The 13190-nt window shown below is 34.8% G+C and overlaps 1 protein-coding gene across 1 annotated transcript; it reads right to left on the bottom strand.

Annotated features, from left to right (window-relative positions):
• Positions 1–227: 227 nt before the first annotated feature.
• LOC145582454 (acetylajmalan esterase-like) lies at positions 228–12342 on the bottom strand. Its single transcript, XM_081639450.1, has 6 exons — positions 12120–12342; positions 11636–11738; positions 1370–1479; positions 1092–1237; positions 715–988; positions 228–610 (listed from the first exon to the last, which is right to left on the bottom strand). The coding sequence occupies exons 1-6, from the start codon at positions 12340–12342 to the stop codon at positions 396–398; spliced, it is 1071 nt and encodes a 356-aa protein (XP_081495576.1). The 3' UTR covers positions 228–395.
• Positions 12343–13190: the final 848 nt, after the last annotated feature.

Here is a 13190-nt window from a genome sequence, read left to right as displayed (position 1 = left end):
ATAAAAAATTATTTTTGAGACAAACAAATTTGACCATTAATATCATTAATTTTCCATCAAGAATTCAAAATATACCTTTACATTTTTTTTTTTTTATAAAAAAATGTACCTTTACCAATATATATGACGTTATTAAGTAATATTTAACTCTCTAATGATCTGCCATTAGTAGAACTCTTTTTTTTTTTTCGTCATTATTTTCATGATCAGTAGCTTACAACAGTAATTTAAGGAAAAAACTTGAGAAAAAATGTAACAAGCTTAATTAAGAAGAAGAAATATTAATACTTGTAGATGTTTATCTTAGTTGAATGCATTGAAAATACAAAATATAGTTCCTGGATAATCTAAGTAGTAATTAACACACTAATGAAAAAAAAAAAAAAAAATCAAACTTAATTAGAGATGCCTCCAACAATTTGCTTGAATAGCCCCTTCGCCATGACTCTGTAGGCGTGTTGAGTCATATGCACTCCATCCCAACTCACTAATTTAGATGGATCGTGACAGACTGGAACTCCATTATTTCCACACATTCGAGTTATGTTAAATTTGTACTCGTTATCACCAATTCCACAGCAGGTCTTTTGTACTGCATCCTTCTCAAACCCTGCATATCGATAATTATATGTATTAGTTCAAGAGTTCACAAAAGGCTTAATATTAATTTCAAGATTAAACATTAAAGTATGACAATAAAACTATATTACCAACCATTTGAAGCAGCATTTTGAAGGAGTCCCTTCAATGCGTTGAAATAATCAGCATAGACAATTGCAACATTCGGATGCTGTGTTTGAAGCTCCTTAATAGCTGATTGTAATCGATCGTTTTGAAACGTTGCGAAATTATTTAAACCCTTTAGACATTGGAGCTCATCGTACATAGTTGAGTCATCCGTCTTGAAATTGCTTAGATAAATAGGCATGCATCCGATGGCAAAATTACCAGGAATTACAACTTTAGTAGCACCAAAACCAATCAGTTCCTGCAATGTATTTCCATTATTATTTATAACTAGTAATTCGCATATCTTATATATAATGAACAATTATTTAAAATCATTAATAATATGTTAGTAAAATAACAACCTTCACAGCACTAATAATGGCTTGAAGTACTTCATCCACCATTTGTTGAACTTCTTCCATTGTTTTTCGTCCAAAAAATGCATAGTTAAAGTCGTTGCCTCCGGTTTCGACGATAAATAATGCATTTGCGAGTTTGGCCTTACAATTTGCATACATTTGATTAAAAAAATTAGTAACTATTTGTCTATTTCCTCGATCATCATTAATATCTTTAATTATTTAATACAAAAGAGTTATCTCAAACTTTTTAAAAGGATAGGAATTAGAAGTTTAATTATCTTTAGGATTAGGGCAGAGTGAATGAAGGTGAGACCTAAACCAAGCCATTTGAACAGATAATGAACTGTTGGTAACCGACGATGTAATGTTTTTAGCAGCTAAGGTTGAAATGTTGACCTTAAGTTTTGATGATGACTCAAAGAACCCAAGCAAACCTATATAAGTTTAACTTTCGTTTTTAGCTTTGATTAATGACAGGTTTATGCTATGAAATTCTTGAGTAAGAAGGGAGTATGGAACAAGATCTAAGTCAGCTTTGGGAGGATAAAGAAGTCAATCACAAGTCGTGTTCCTTTTAGAAAGGAACTGAAGCTCCAGAGTTGAAGTTTCGAAGGCAAGTTCCTTTAGTGAGGAACTGAAGCTTCAGAGTCGAGCTTCTCAGAAGTTCAAGGAGTCTAATGTGTTTTATCTTTACTTTAGGTTTCTTGTATTTATGCCAAGTACAATGATAATTTAGGCTTTAAGTGGATTTAAATTTATTTATGATAAAGATTTTATTTTCCATATTTTAACTTGTTAATTTTCGAAAATATCTTTTAAAAATATCTTTTGTAAAAAGATTTTCTGTTCTGATTTTATCCTACTCTTTGAAAAATCTGTTTTGGAAAAATATTCTCTTCAACGTGTGTTTTACTTTGTCAAAAGAAGTTGAGATAATTTAGGAAGCAGTAAAACCACTTCCTAGTATTTTGTTTTACTTGCTGCCCAAGATCCCACTCCTTGCACTTCCTAGTTTTAAGGGAATTGTGGTTGAGTGGTGATTGAGGCAACAATTATTTTAACTTCCTAATTTTTCTGTAAATAGCTTCGGTTTTCTGTTGAAAGATATACTTGAGCATCATAGTCTTTTAACTTTAAAAAGAGTCATAATCCACTTAAGTCCTCGAGTATATTTGTACTTAGCAATTTAGAGTTTAATCTTGAGTTGTATTGGGATAGAGTTTGGGGAAACTCTAAGAGTGTTTTAGTGCTTTGAGTGAAGCAAGAAGTAAGAGAGAGTTAGAGAGATCAACTGATTGAGGGATCAGTTGAAGGGAGCTTAAGTTCGTTGAGGAACTTGAGTTTAGAGTCTTAATTTGTAATATATTGTTTGCTCTATTATTATTAAGAGTTGAGTTTAAAATCTCTCTTTGCACTTTTAGTTTTTATTTGAGTTCCTTGATAAATTCGAAAAAATTACCCTAGTTCCTCAACAATACAATTCACCCCCCCTCTTGTATTGTTCATTCGAGTCAACATGAAGTGTATCAGAGCCAGGTTCCTCGAAGAAATCAGGAAACCCTGACGAGTTAAGGTCCTGGAAGCAAAATGAACAATCACGAGAAACTGGAAGAAGGTTACTCTACGCTGCGTCCTCCTATGTTCAATGGGAAGTTCTACACCTATTGGAAGAACAGGATGGAAATCTTTATCAAAGCTGACAACTACCAAGTTTGGAGAGTTATTGAAGTTGGTGATTTCGAAATCACCAAAACCGTTGGTGAAAATAACGTAGTACCTAAACCCATGTCTGAATTTGATAAGGAAGATTTTGAAAAAATGGAAATCAATGCACTTGCTGTTAAATTACTTCACTGTGGACTTGGTCCCCATGAACACAATCGTGTTATGGGCTGTAAAAATGCTAAAGAAATTTGGGATTTACTACAAGTAACACATGAAGGAACTAACGAGGTAAAACGCTCTAAAATTGATTTGCTTATGTCTAGATATGAACGCTTTGAAATGCAATCTAAAGAAACAATCCAGGAAATGTTAACTAGGTTTACTAACATTATTAATGAGCTTGTTTCTCTTGGAAAACAAATCCCTATTGATGAGCAGGTCAGGAAAGTTCTAAGAAGCCTTCCCCAAGATGAAAGATGGAGAGCCAAGGTGACTGCCTTATAGGAAACTAAGGACTTCACGAAGTTCAACATTGAGCAACTTGCTGGTTCCCTCATGACTCATGAGTTGCACTTAGGAACTAGCAATAGTGAAGGGAACAAAGGAAAAGGCTTGGCTCTCAAAGCAGGTGATCCAGAAGATTCTGAGGTGGATGAAGAAGAGGCTGCCATGTTGGTGAGAAGATTCAAGAAAATTTTCAATCGAAATAATAGAACAAGGAACTTCATCAAAAAGTCCTCTACCTCAAAAGCTGACTCCGGTTGTCACAAATGTGGGTCTCTAGATCATTTCATTCGAGAATGCCCTCTGTGGGAAACTGAGAAAGGGAAAGGGAAGGCTAAGGAACAAAACAAGAGCAACAAAACTCCTTTCAACAAAACAGACATTAGGAAGGCTATGATTGCTGCTTGGGGAGATTCTGAGAGTGAAGATGAGGAGGAACAACCTGAAGAAGAAACAGCCAATCTATGTTTGATGGCCAAACGTGATGAAAAGGCTTAAAATGAAGAACTGGCTAAAGAGGTATTTGTCGATCCCAATCACCTTAGAACTCTTCCTAAAGAAGTACTTATTGATTTCATTTTAGAAATGGAAGATGACTGGAGAATTGATATTAAAAAGCTTAATAAGTGTGAAAAAGCTCTTAAAATCTGCAAGGAACATAGTACCTGGATTGAGAACCAGCGCACTGATGTTCAAGGCAGATTCTTTGATCTTTTTGACAAGAATCTTCTTCTAAAAGAAATGAATGAAAAACTCAAGTATGAAAATATTATGGTTAATTTAGAACTGACTCAATACAAGCTAGCCAGTGCTGACTTTAAATCGTCAAGTTCCTCTTCTGAATCATTGCCTAAATTTAATGAAGATTTTGAAAAATTAAAACACAATCTTGATGAGTTAAGAATTGAAAAGGCAAATTTAGAAAAGGAACTTGCAATCAGAAAAGAGAGAAGCACTGGTCAACTTGGCATACCTAAGTGGATTGAGAATGCTCAAACCAAAAGAACTGAAGGACTAGGATACATCCGATCTAAACATAAAGGTAAAAAGAAATACGTTGATTAACCTAGCTATAAAGTTTGTTCCTTTTGTGGAAAAACAGGTCACTTAGTGAATACTTGTTATAAGAAGGAACAATCTGTTAGTAAGAATGTTAAGCAAGTTTGGGTTAGGAAATCTGACATTGCTTCAACGTCCAAGGAACCTAAGGAAACCTGTGTTCCTGAAACTAATCAATGAGTTCTTTTGCAGGTCCTAGTGAGGGGGAACAACACGTGGTACCTCGACAGCGGTTGTTCAAAGCATATGACAGGAGACAAATCAAAATTCCTCTCACTTGAGGCCTATTCTGGAGGAACCGTGACCTTTGGAGACAATAAGAAAGGAGAAGTTATTACAAAAGGAAAGGTATGAAGGTCAAGTTCCCATTCAATTGAAAATGTACTTTTGGTCGAGGGTTTGATGCACAATTTGCTGAGCATATCACAATTTTGTGATAAGGGAAACTCTGTAAGTTTTACTTCTGATTCATGCAATATCATTAATGACAAAACAGGAAGGGTTGTTCTTGAAGGAACTAGAAAAGGGAACACATATATTGTGGATCTAAATTCTATCCCAAGGAACAACCTTACATGCCTGAGTGCCATTAAGGATGATCCTTTATTATGGCATAAGCGTTTTGGACATGCTAGTTTCTCACTCATGGATAAACTTAGAGCGAGGAACTTGGTCATAGGACTTCCCTCAGTTAAGTTCCTCATACAACATATCTGTGATGCATGTGTGAGAGGCAAGCAAGTCAGGACATCTTTTAAAAGTAAAAACATGGTGAGCACCAAAAAGCCATTGGAACTCATTCACATGGATTTGTGCGGTCCCATGCGTGTTCAAAGTAGAAGTGGGAAGAAATATGTTCTAGTTATAATTGATGATTTTTCTAGATTTACCTGGATGATTTTTCTGTCTAGCAAGGATGAAACCTTTGATGAATTTGTGTCATTCGCCAAGAAAGTGCAGAAAACAAGTGGAAATCAAATTATCCACATTCGGTCAGATCATGGAACTGAGTTTGAAAATACAAGATTTGATGAATTCTGCAAAGAGAATGGCATGGATCATAACTTCTCAGCCCCAAGAACCCCTCAACAAAATGGGATTGTGGAAAGGAAGAACAGGACCCTAGAAGACATGGCAAGGACAATGCTTATAGCTAGTGGACTTCCAAGGAACTTCTAGGCTGAAGCTATAAATACGGCATGCTATATTATAAATCGAGTTATGATGAGACCAATCATCAATAAAACTCTATATGAACTGTTTAAGGGGAGAAAACCCAATATTTCTCACTTTAGAGCTTTTAGATACAGGTGCTTTGTCCATAATAATGGTAAAAGGAACATTGGAAAAATTGATGAAAGAAGTGATGAAGCTGTGTTCCTTGGCTATGCATCTAATAGCAAGGCTTACAAAGTTTGTAATAAAAATACTATGTGTGTCGAAGAAAGCATTCATGTGATATTTGATGAATCTAATATGTTTATGAATGTGCAGGAACAAGACTCTAATGATTATGAAATTGGAATGGTTAGAGACAGGGAGGATGATGAAGAGGTAACTAGTCATCCTAAGGAAAAGCAAATTGAGCCTGAACAAGATCATCAAGAAAATGCTGATGTTCCTTCACCTGAAATTCAGGAGGAACAAAGTCATGAAGAAATAGGCAACGAAGAGGAACAGGAGGAAGCCGAAGAAGAAGTGCCTCAAATAGGAGTTCCAGCCAGAGAGTTTCATCCAAAGCCCTTCAAATATCAAGGCTCTCATCCTACTGATCTCATCATAAGTGACATTGGTAGAGGAACTCAAACCAGATCACAGATGAGGAACTTCTGTGCCTTCCAAGCCTTTCTATCCATAATTGAGCCAAGAAATCATGAAGAAGCTCTCAAAGATGCCGACTGGATAATTGCCATGCAAGATGAACTTAATGAATTTGAAAGGAACAGGGTCTGGCATCTTGAAGAGAAACCCAAGAACAAAAAGGTAATAGGGCTCAAGTGGGTTTTCAGAAACAAGCTAGATGAATATGGAACCATTGTAAGGAACAAGGCCAAACTTGTTGTGAAAGGCTATAATAAGCAAGAAGGTATTGATTTTGGAGAAACTTTTTCTCCTGTTGCTAGATTAGAAGCTATTAAAATGTTAATTGCTTTTGCTTCATTTATGGGTTTTAAGTTATACCAAATGGATGTCAAGTGTGCTTTCTTAAATGGTTTTCTTGAAGAAAATGTTTTTGTGGAACAACCACCTGGTTTTGAAAACCCCCAATTTCCTAATCATGTTTTTAAGCTTGATAAAGCTCTTTATGGGCTGAAGCAGGCACCTAGAGCCTGGTATGAAAGGCTCTCCAAGTTTCTTCTTCAAAATGATTTTAAAAGAGGAAAAATTGATAAAACCTTGTTTTTGAAATATGAAGGAACTGACTTATTAGTTGTTCAAATATATGTTGATGATATTATCTTTGGAGCAACTAACGAAATCTTGTGCAAGTATTTTGCTGATTTAATGAGTGGTGAATTTGAGATGAGTATGATGGGAGAACTCAAATTCTTCCTTGGACTTCAAATCAAACAAACTGAAAAAGGAATTGCAACACCTACAAAAATATGTCAAGGAACTTCTGAAAAAATACAACCTTGATCAAGCAAAAACCAACCATACACCAATGTGAACTGGCACAAGATTGGATGAAGATCTACAAGGAACTAGTGTAGATCAAACCAAGTATAGAGGTATGAACGGATCCCTTCTTTATTTAACTGCTAGTAGACCTGATATTGCTTTTAGTGTTAGCTTGTGTGCTAGGTTTCAATCTAATCCTAAAGAGTCTCACCTTACAGCAGTTAAGAGGATTCTAAGATACCTCAAAGGAACTGACAATCTTGGTCTCTTCTATCCTAGAAGTGATACTTTTGATTTAAAAGGTTTTGCAGATGCTGACTATGCAGGAGATTTGGTGAACAGAAAATTACTTCCGGAATGGTCCAGTTCCTCGGACCATGTCTAGTTTCTTGGGGCTCCAAGAAACAAAATACAGTAGCCTTATTAACTGCTGAAGCTGAGTACGTGGCTGCTGCAGCTTGTTGTTCCCAAGTTCTTTGGATAAAGCAACAAATAAGAGATTATGGTATGAAGTATAATTATATTCCTATTTATTGTGATAATACAAGTGCCATATGTATTTCAAAAGATCCAGTTCATCATTCTCGTGTGAAGCATATTCACATAAGGCATCATTTTCTTAAGGATAATGTTGAAAAAGGTTTAATTAAGTTGGACTTTTGTGATACTGAAGAACAAATTGCTGACATTCTTACTAAGCCTTTGAGCAGGGATAAATTTGAAAAGATGCACATGGAACTTGGTATGATACAATTGAGTTAAGAAGACCTCAAGTTTCCCCCAAAGGTATAAGTCAATTATGTATGCAATGTATGTCTACACAATCTGAATATGTGAAAACATAGTCCCGAGCATTAGAATGTATGGCATTGCATATGGGATTGTGGCTGTATGTGAAGAAATCAAATTGCATTGGGCATGTCTATGTTATAACAAACTCTGTTGATTTGTTCCAAGTTCCTCCGAAATATTCTATAAGATTTTGTTCTATCTCCGTGTGAATTAATTAACTAGTTAGTTAATTAATTTTATCTATTCAAAAATCTTATCTTTTTATTTTGATTTTGAATTACTCTACAATGTTTATCTTTAAATTTTCAAATTCATCCTTCAAAATTGTTGATCAAATACCCGTGACTCTTTGCATTCAATTCAAATTTTCTGATCAAGCATTGCTTCTAGACTTTTCCCTGTCAAATCACATTTAGTAAAAGTTAAATCTGACCAAGTGAGAAGTATTTTTGCCATCCTTCATCAATCGACACCTAACCCATTCAATTAACCTTCTACACGATTCCATCGACCTAATTCACCTCTCTAAATTCCACCACTATATAATGAAACCAAACCCTAACCACTGTTCCTCACCACCTCACTCCGTAAAATACACACTCATCTTCAGTGATTCTTCTCCAATTCCCATGGAAATCTCACCCAAAATTCAAACCTCACCTTAAAAGGAATCACCCGTGGACATAGAGAATGAAACCTTAGTCAAAGCAGCTATTGAAAAACCCCAAAACAAACCCATGGCTCGCAGTGATTCGAAAAAGAGAAAGATGGAGGTTGAAAAAGAATTGGACTATGAGGAACTTGGTGAACCAATTCAGGGGGAAAAATCGAAGTCAGTTGCTGTCAAAAGGCTTGAAGCTAGTTCTGAACGATTCATTCCTGGGTTTTGTATAAACCTAAAGTGGTGCGAGTCGAGTAAGTACTCTGAACTGCTTGATATACTTGAAGCACAAAATTGGATTAAGCTGTTTAGTGAATGTTATGATAATGTGATTGCTCATGCTCCCCTAAAGGAATTTTGTGCGAATTTTAAGAATGTGAATGGTGTGTGTACTAGCAAAGTTAGGACAAGAAAATTAGTTTTGATGCTGATGACTTGTGTGCTGTGTTTGGAACTCCGAATGAGGGGTTTGATGAGTATTTTAAAGGAGAAACTGAATTGAGTATTGATGGTGTATCAATTGAAAAAATTGTTGAATCAATTGGGGGTAAAGCTTCCAAAGTTCGAACCAACCATAATCTGTTTTCACCTATTCAAAAGTTGCTATTTATCTTTGTACACCTAGCTATCATCCCAAGAACCCAGCATAGACATGAGGCTAATCACCTTGATGATGTGCTTATGTATTGCCTTGAAAACAAAATTCAGATAAATTTTCCATCCTTGATGATCCAGCACCTCACTCACTGTCTTGCTAATCATTTGAAGGTCGGGTATGCAAATTTGCTTATTACTCTTCTTGAAAGCTGTGGCATCTCCATGACAAACTATGAATGCCTCAAGCTTAAAACTAACCATTATGTCCAACCCAAAACTCTTGAGGCCCGAAACCTAACTGTTGTTGAAGGGACTACCCAATTCCTTTCCAAATCCCTTCCTAAGCCTAAGCAGGATGAAAGTAGTGTGAAGAAAAAGGAAGATGTAGAGTTAGATAAATGGTTGGAGGAAGAAGACAGTGAGGGAGAAGGAGAACAGAAAAAGAAAGAGGTGATTGTGGTGTCAAACAAGAAAGGAACTCAAAGTTCTGGGAAGCGAAAGAGTACTAGGTTGGCATTTAGGCCAAAAGGGAAGGATAAAGCTGAGTCTGCCGTAGTTGTTGATCTTAGTGAGGAGAGAAACAGTGCACCAGGGGATCAGGGGATCCCTGAAGAGAAAGCTGGTTCTCAGAGGGAACAGGGCATGCTTCAACAAACCTCTGTTGAAAAGTCATTTCCTACAAGTTCAGGCTTTGCTGCCTTCAGCACTGTGAGTTCCACCTTGGAACTTAAAGCTCTCAAGGAGACAGTACAAAAGTTAGTAGATGTCCAACCAGCTCTGGTTTAGAGGATTGAAGCTCTTGAGAAGGTAGTGTCAGACTTGGTGCAAGCTTCCACAGAGCTTACCTCAGCAATGCAACAAAGCACATCAACTCTCTCTCAGGGGCAGGATGATCTTTTGAAGAAACTAGAGGACTTGCTCATTGAAGAGGTGCCAGTGAATGATGCTGAAGAAGAGACCCAGTCCTTAGCCCCTAAAGCGTGATCTCTTTATTTCTGTCTTAGCTCTAAAAACTTTCTATCTTTGAACTTGGTCCGGATTGAACTTGTTTTATTTTGCTTCTTTTGGTCTGTACACAATTAAACAGGGTATTTTCTTTTGTTTTGATGTTCTGGAGGAACATCAGTTTGTTTTTATGGATGTTTCTTGATTGCTTTGTGACTATTTGCATACTATTTCTGCCTATATGTGCTTTGTTTTGTGCTTTGGACACAAACCATTATAATGGTGCTGCGTTTAGATATATATGTGCATTACTTTTGATGAAAGCCAAAAGGGGGAAAAGAAAGGCAAAGCAGCAAACTCAATTGTTGACAAGCTCTCCATCCATCTTCATGCTGAGGTATATCATTAGTCTCAGTTCCTTTTCATTAGTCTCAGTTCCTTTTCTAAATTGATATTTCTAGTTCGGTTTTTTTTTCCTAACTTTAGTTCTGTTTTTTTTCTTCTAATTGTCACTTCTTTATTTTACTGAGTTTGCTTAGGTTTGTCATTCATCAAAAAAGGGGGAATATTGTTGACCTTAAGTTTTGATGATGACTCAAAGAACCCAAGCAAACCTATATAAGTTTAACTTTCGTTTTTAGCTTTGATTAATGACAGGTTTATGCTATGAAATTCTTGAGTAAGAAGGGAGTATGAAACAAGATCTAAGTCAGCTTTGGGAGGATAAAGAAGTCAATCACAAGTCCTGTTCCTTTTAGAAAGGAACTGAAGCTCCAGAGTTGAAGTTTCGAAGGCAAGTTCCTTTAGTGAGGAACTGAAGCTTCAGAGTCGAGCTTCTCAGAAGTTCAAGGAGTCTAATGTGTTTTATCTTTATTTTAGGATTCTTGTATTTATGCCAAGTACAATGATAATTTAGGCTTTAAGTGGATTTAAATTTATTTATGATAAAGATTTTATTTTCCATATTTTAACTTGTTAATTTTCGAAAATATCTTTTAAAAATATCTTTTGTAAAAAGATTTTCTGTTTTGATTTTATCCTATTCTTTGAAAAATCTGTTTTGGAAAAATATTCTCTTCAACGTGTGTTTTACTTTGTCAAAAGAAGTTGAGATAATTTAGGAAGCAGTAAAACCACTTCCTAGTATTTTGTTTTACTTGCTGCCCAAGATCCCACTCCTTGCACTTCCTAGTTTTAAGGGAATTGTGGTTGAGTGGTGATTGAGGCAACGATTATTTTAACTTCCTAATTTTTCTATAAATAGCTTCGGTTTTCTGTTGAAAGATGTACTTGAGCATCATAGTCTTTTAACTTTAAAAAGAGTCATAATCCACTTAAGTCCTCGAGTATATTTGTACTTAGCAATTTAGAGTTTAATCTTGAGTTGTATTGGGATAGAGTTTGGGGAAACTCTAAGAGTGTTTTAGTGCTTTGAGTGAAGCAAGGAGTAAGAGAGAGTTAGAGAGATCAACTGATTGAGGGATCAGTTGAAGGGAGCTTAAGTTCGTTGAGGAACTTGAGTTTAGAGTCTTAATTTGTAATAATTGTTTGCTCTATTATTATTAAGAGTTGAGTTTAAAATCTCTCTTTGCACTTTTAGTTTTTATTTGAGTTCCTTGATAAATTCGAAAAAATTACCCTAGTTCCTCAACAATACAATTCACCCCCCTCTTGTATTGTTCATTCGAGTCAACATGAAGTGTCGAGAGCCGTCGATCCCGCAACAACAAAGTTCACACCATGAGTGAAGTTACCGGCTTCATTAAGATATGCATCAAGCAAGGGCAAATTCAAGTATCTTGCTGCAATTTATACAATAAACAAAATTTATTAGTCATACATATATTTATAAATTGGTTTTAGTGATTTATAGATAATAGATTTTTTGGAATATTTTGTCACTCAAATAAATTCGATTTAATTATACAGGATTATGTAACAATCACATTTGTATACGTGTTAAATGAATGCATAATTAAACCATTTATAAATTTAATAATATTTGATTTGTTTGTATATTTTTTTTAAAAATATGTTGTCAATTAATATGAATAATGCAAAAATTAAATTGGTGCAATTATATTGGAACAACAACAACAACAACAACAAAAAAAAAATGTTAAAAATAACAAATAAACATAAAAGGTGATTAGTGACTCTATTAACAATGCAAGGTGACATACCAAAAAAATCGATCATGAGAAGACCATTGGAGCAACGACCAGTAGGCTTATGAAAGTAAGTTTGTGCATAAGGACATACAAGTATCAAGTTACCGGTGTCGGATATCGAATCGCCGAACTGATAGATCGCATCTACTTTCGGTATTTGTTGAGAGAGTGCACGAAGAGGAAAGGAAGAGCAAAGAGCAACAACAATAAAGAATACTAGTTTCATGCTAGCCATGATTCTCTTGTTACTACGTTGTTGTTGTTGTTTTTTTTTTTTTTTGTGTGTGTGTGTGTTTGGGTTGTGTTATGAATAAATAGGGAGGGGAAGAGTATGTATTTATAGGATTTAAAGTTAGAAAAATCGATGTTTTAGGCCCTCTTCACCTTAAAAAAATAATATTAAGTAAAAATAATTTTAGTTCAGTAAAATTAATTTCAGTTCAGTAAAAATAATTTAGTTCAGTAAAAATAAGTTCAGTTCAGTAAAATTCAGTTTTTTTAAAGAAGAATTATAATAGAAAATTAGTAAAAATAATTTCAGTTTAGCAAAAATAATTTCAGTTCAGTAAAATTAATTTAAGTTCAGCAATTATAATTTTGTTTCAGTAAAAATAATTTCAGTTCAACAAAAATAAGGTGAAGAGAACGGGGCCTTAATAGGTTATTTAATTCGGTTAAGGTTAAGTCTTAGAAGATTAGGATTTAAGGGTCGAAAAATAAATATCCTAGTCGGTTTATAACTAGGTTTTACTAACTTACAACATAAGAAAAACTAGCTATTGACTATTGTATATAGGACTAATGTTTCCTAAATTACCGTGCTAAACTAATTTCATAGATTATACATTAACTACTTAATTTAAAAAATATATCATGAAATCCGATAATAGATTTTATGTTCGAATTTCTAAAATCATGTAGTGGCACCATAGCTACGTTCATTAAAAAGTGGTGTATTTCATTGATTTATTGTAATTGTCAATTACAGTATGAGATTAAAGAGGAGAGAGAGAAAAGAAAGGGATTTATTATAGGAAAATTTGATTTAAATAATCCAACCTTTGACGTATTTTTAATAATTCA

Source organism: Chenopodium album, chromosome 15, assembly GCF_948465745.1.
Source record: "Chenopodium album chromosome 15, dcCheAlbu1.1, whole genome shotgun sequence".
NCBI classification, from domain to species: domain Eukaryota; kingdom Viridiplantae; phylum Streptophyta; class Magnoliopsida; order Caryophyllales; family Amaranthaceae; genus Chenopodium; species Chenopodium album.
Note: the sequence above shows the minus strand (reverse complement) of the source record. Positions and strands in the feature narration are given on the sequence as shown.

What these genes read in the sequence shown, in the direction of transcription:
- LOC145582454 (XM_081639450.1), bottom strand. Translation starts at nt 12,342, where the DNA reads ATGGCTAGCATGAAACTAGTATTCTTTATTGTTGTTGCTCTTTGCTCT. An exon ending in ACTCTGCCCTAATCCTAAAG is followed by an intron (nt 1,238 to 1,369) that starts ATAATTAAACTT and finishes AAATGTATGCAA; the next exon opens with ATTGTAAGGCCAAACTCGCA. An exon ending in CCATTATTAGTGCTGTGAAG is followed by an intron (nt 989 to 1,091) that starts GTTGTTATTTTA and finishes AATACATTGCAG; the next exon opens with GAACTGATTGGTTTTGGTGC.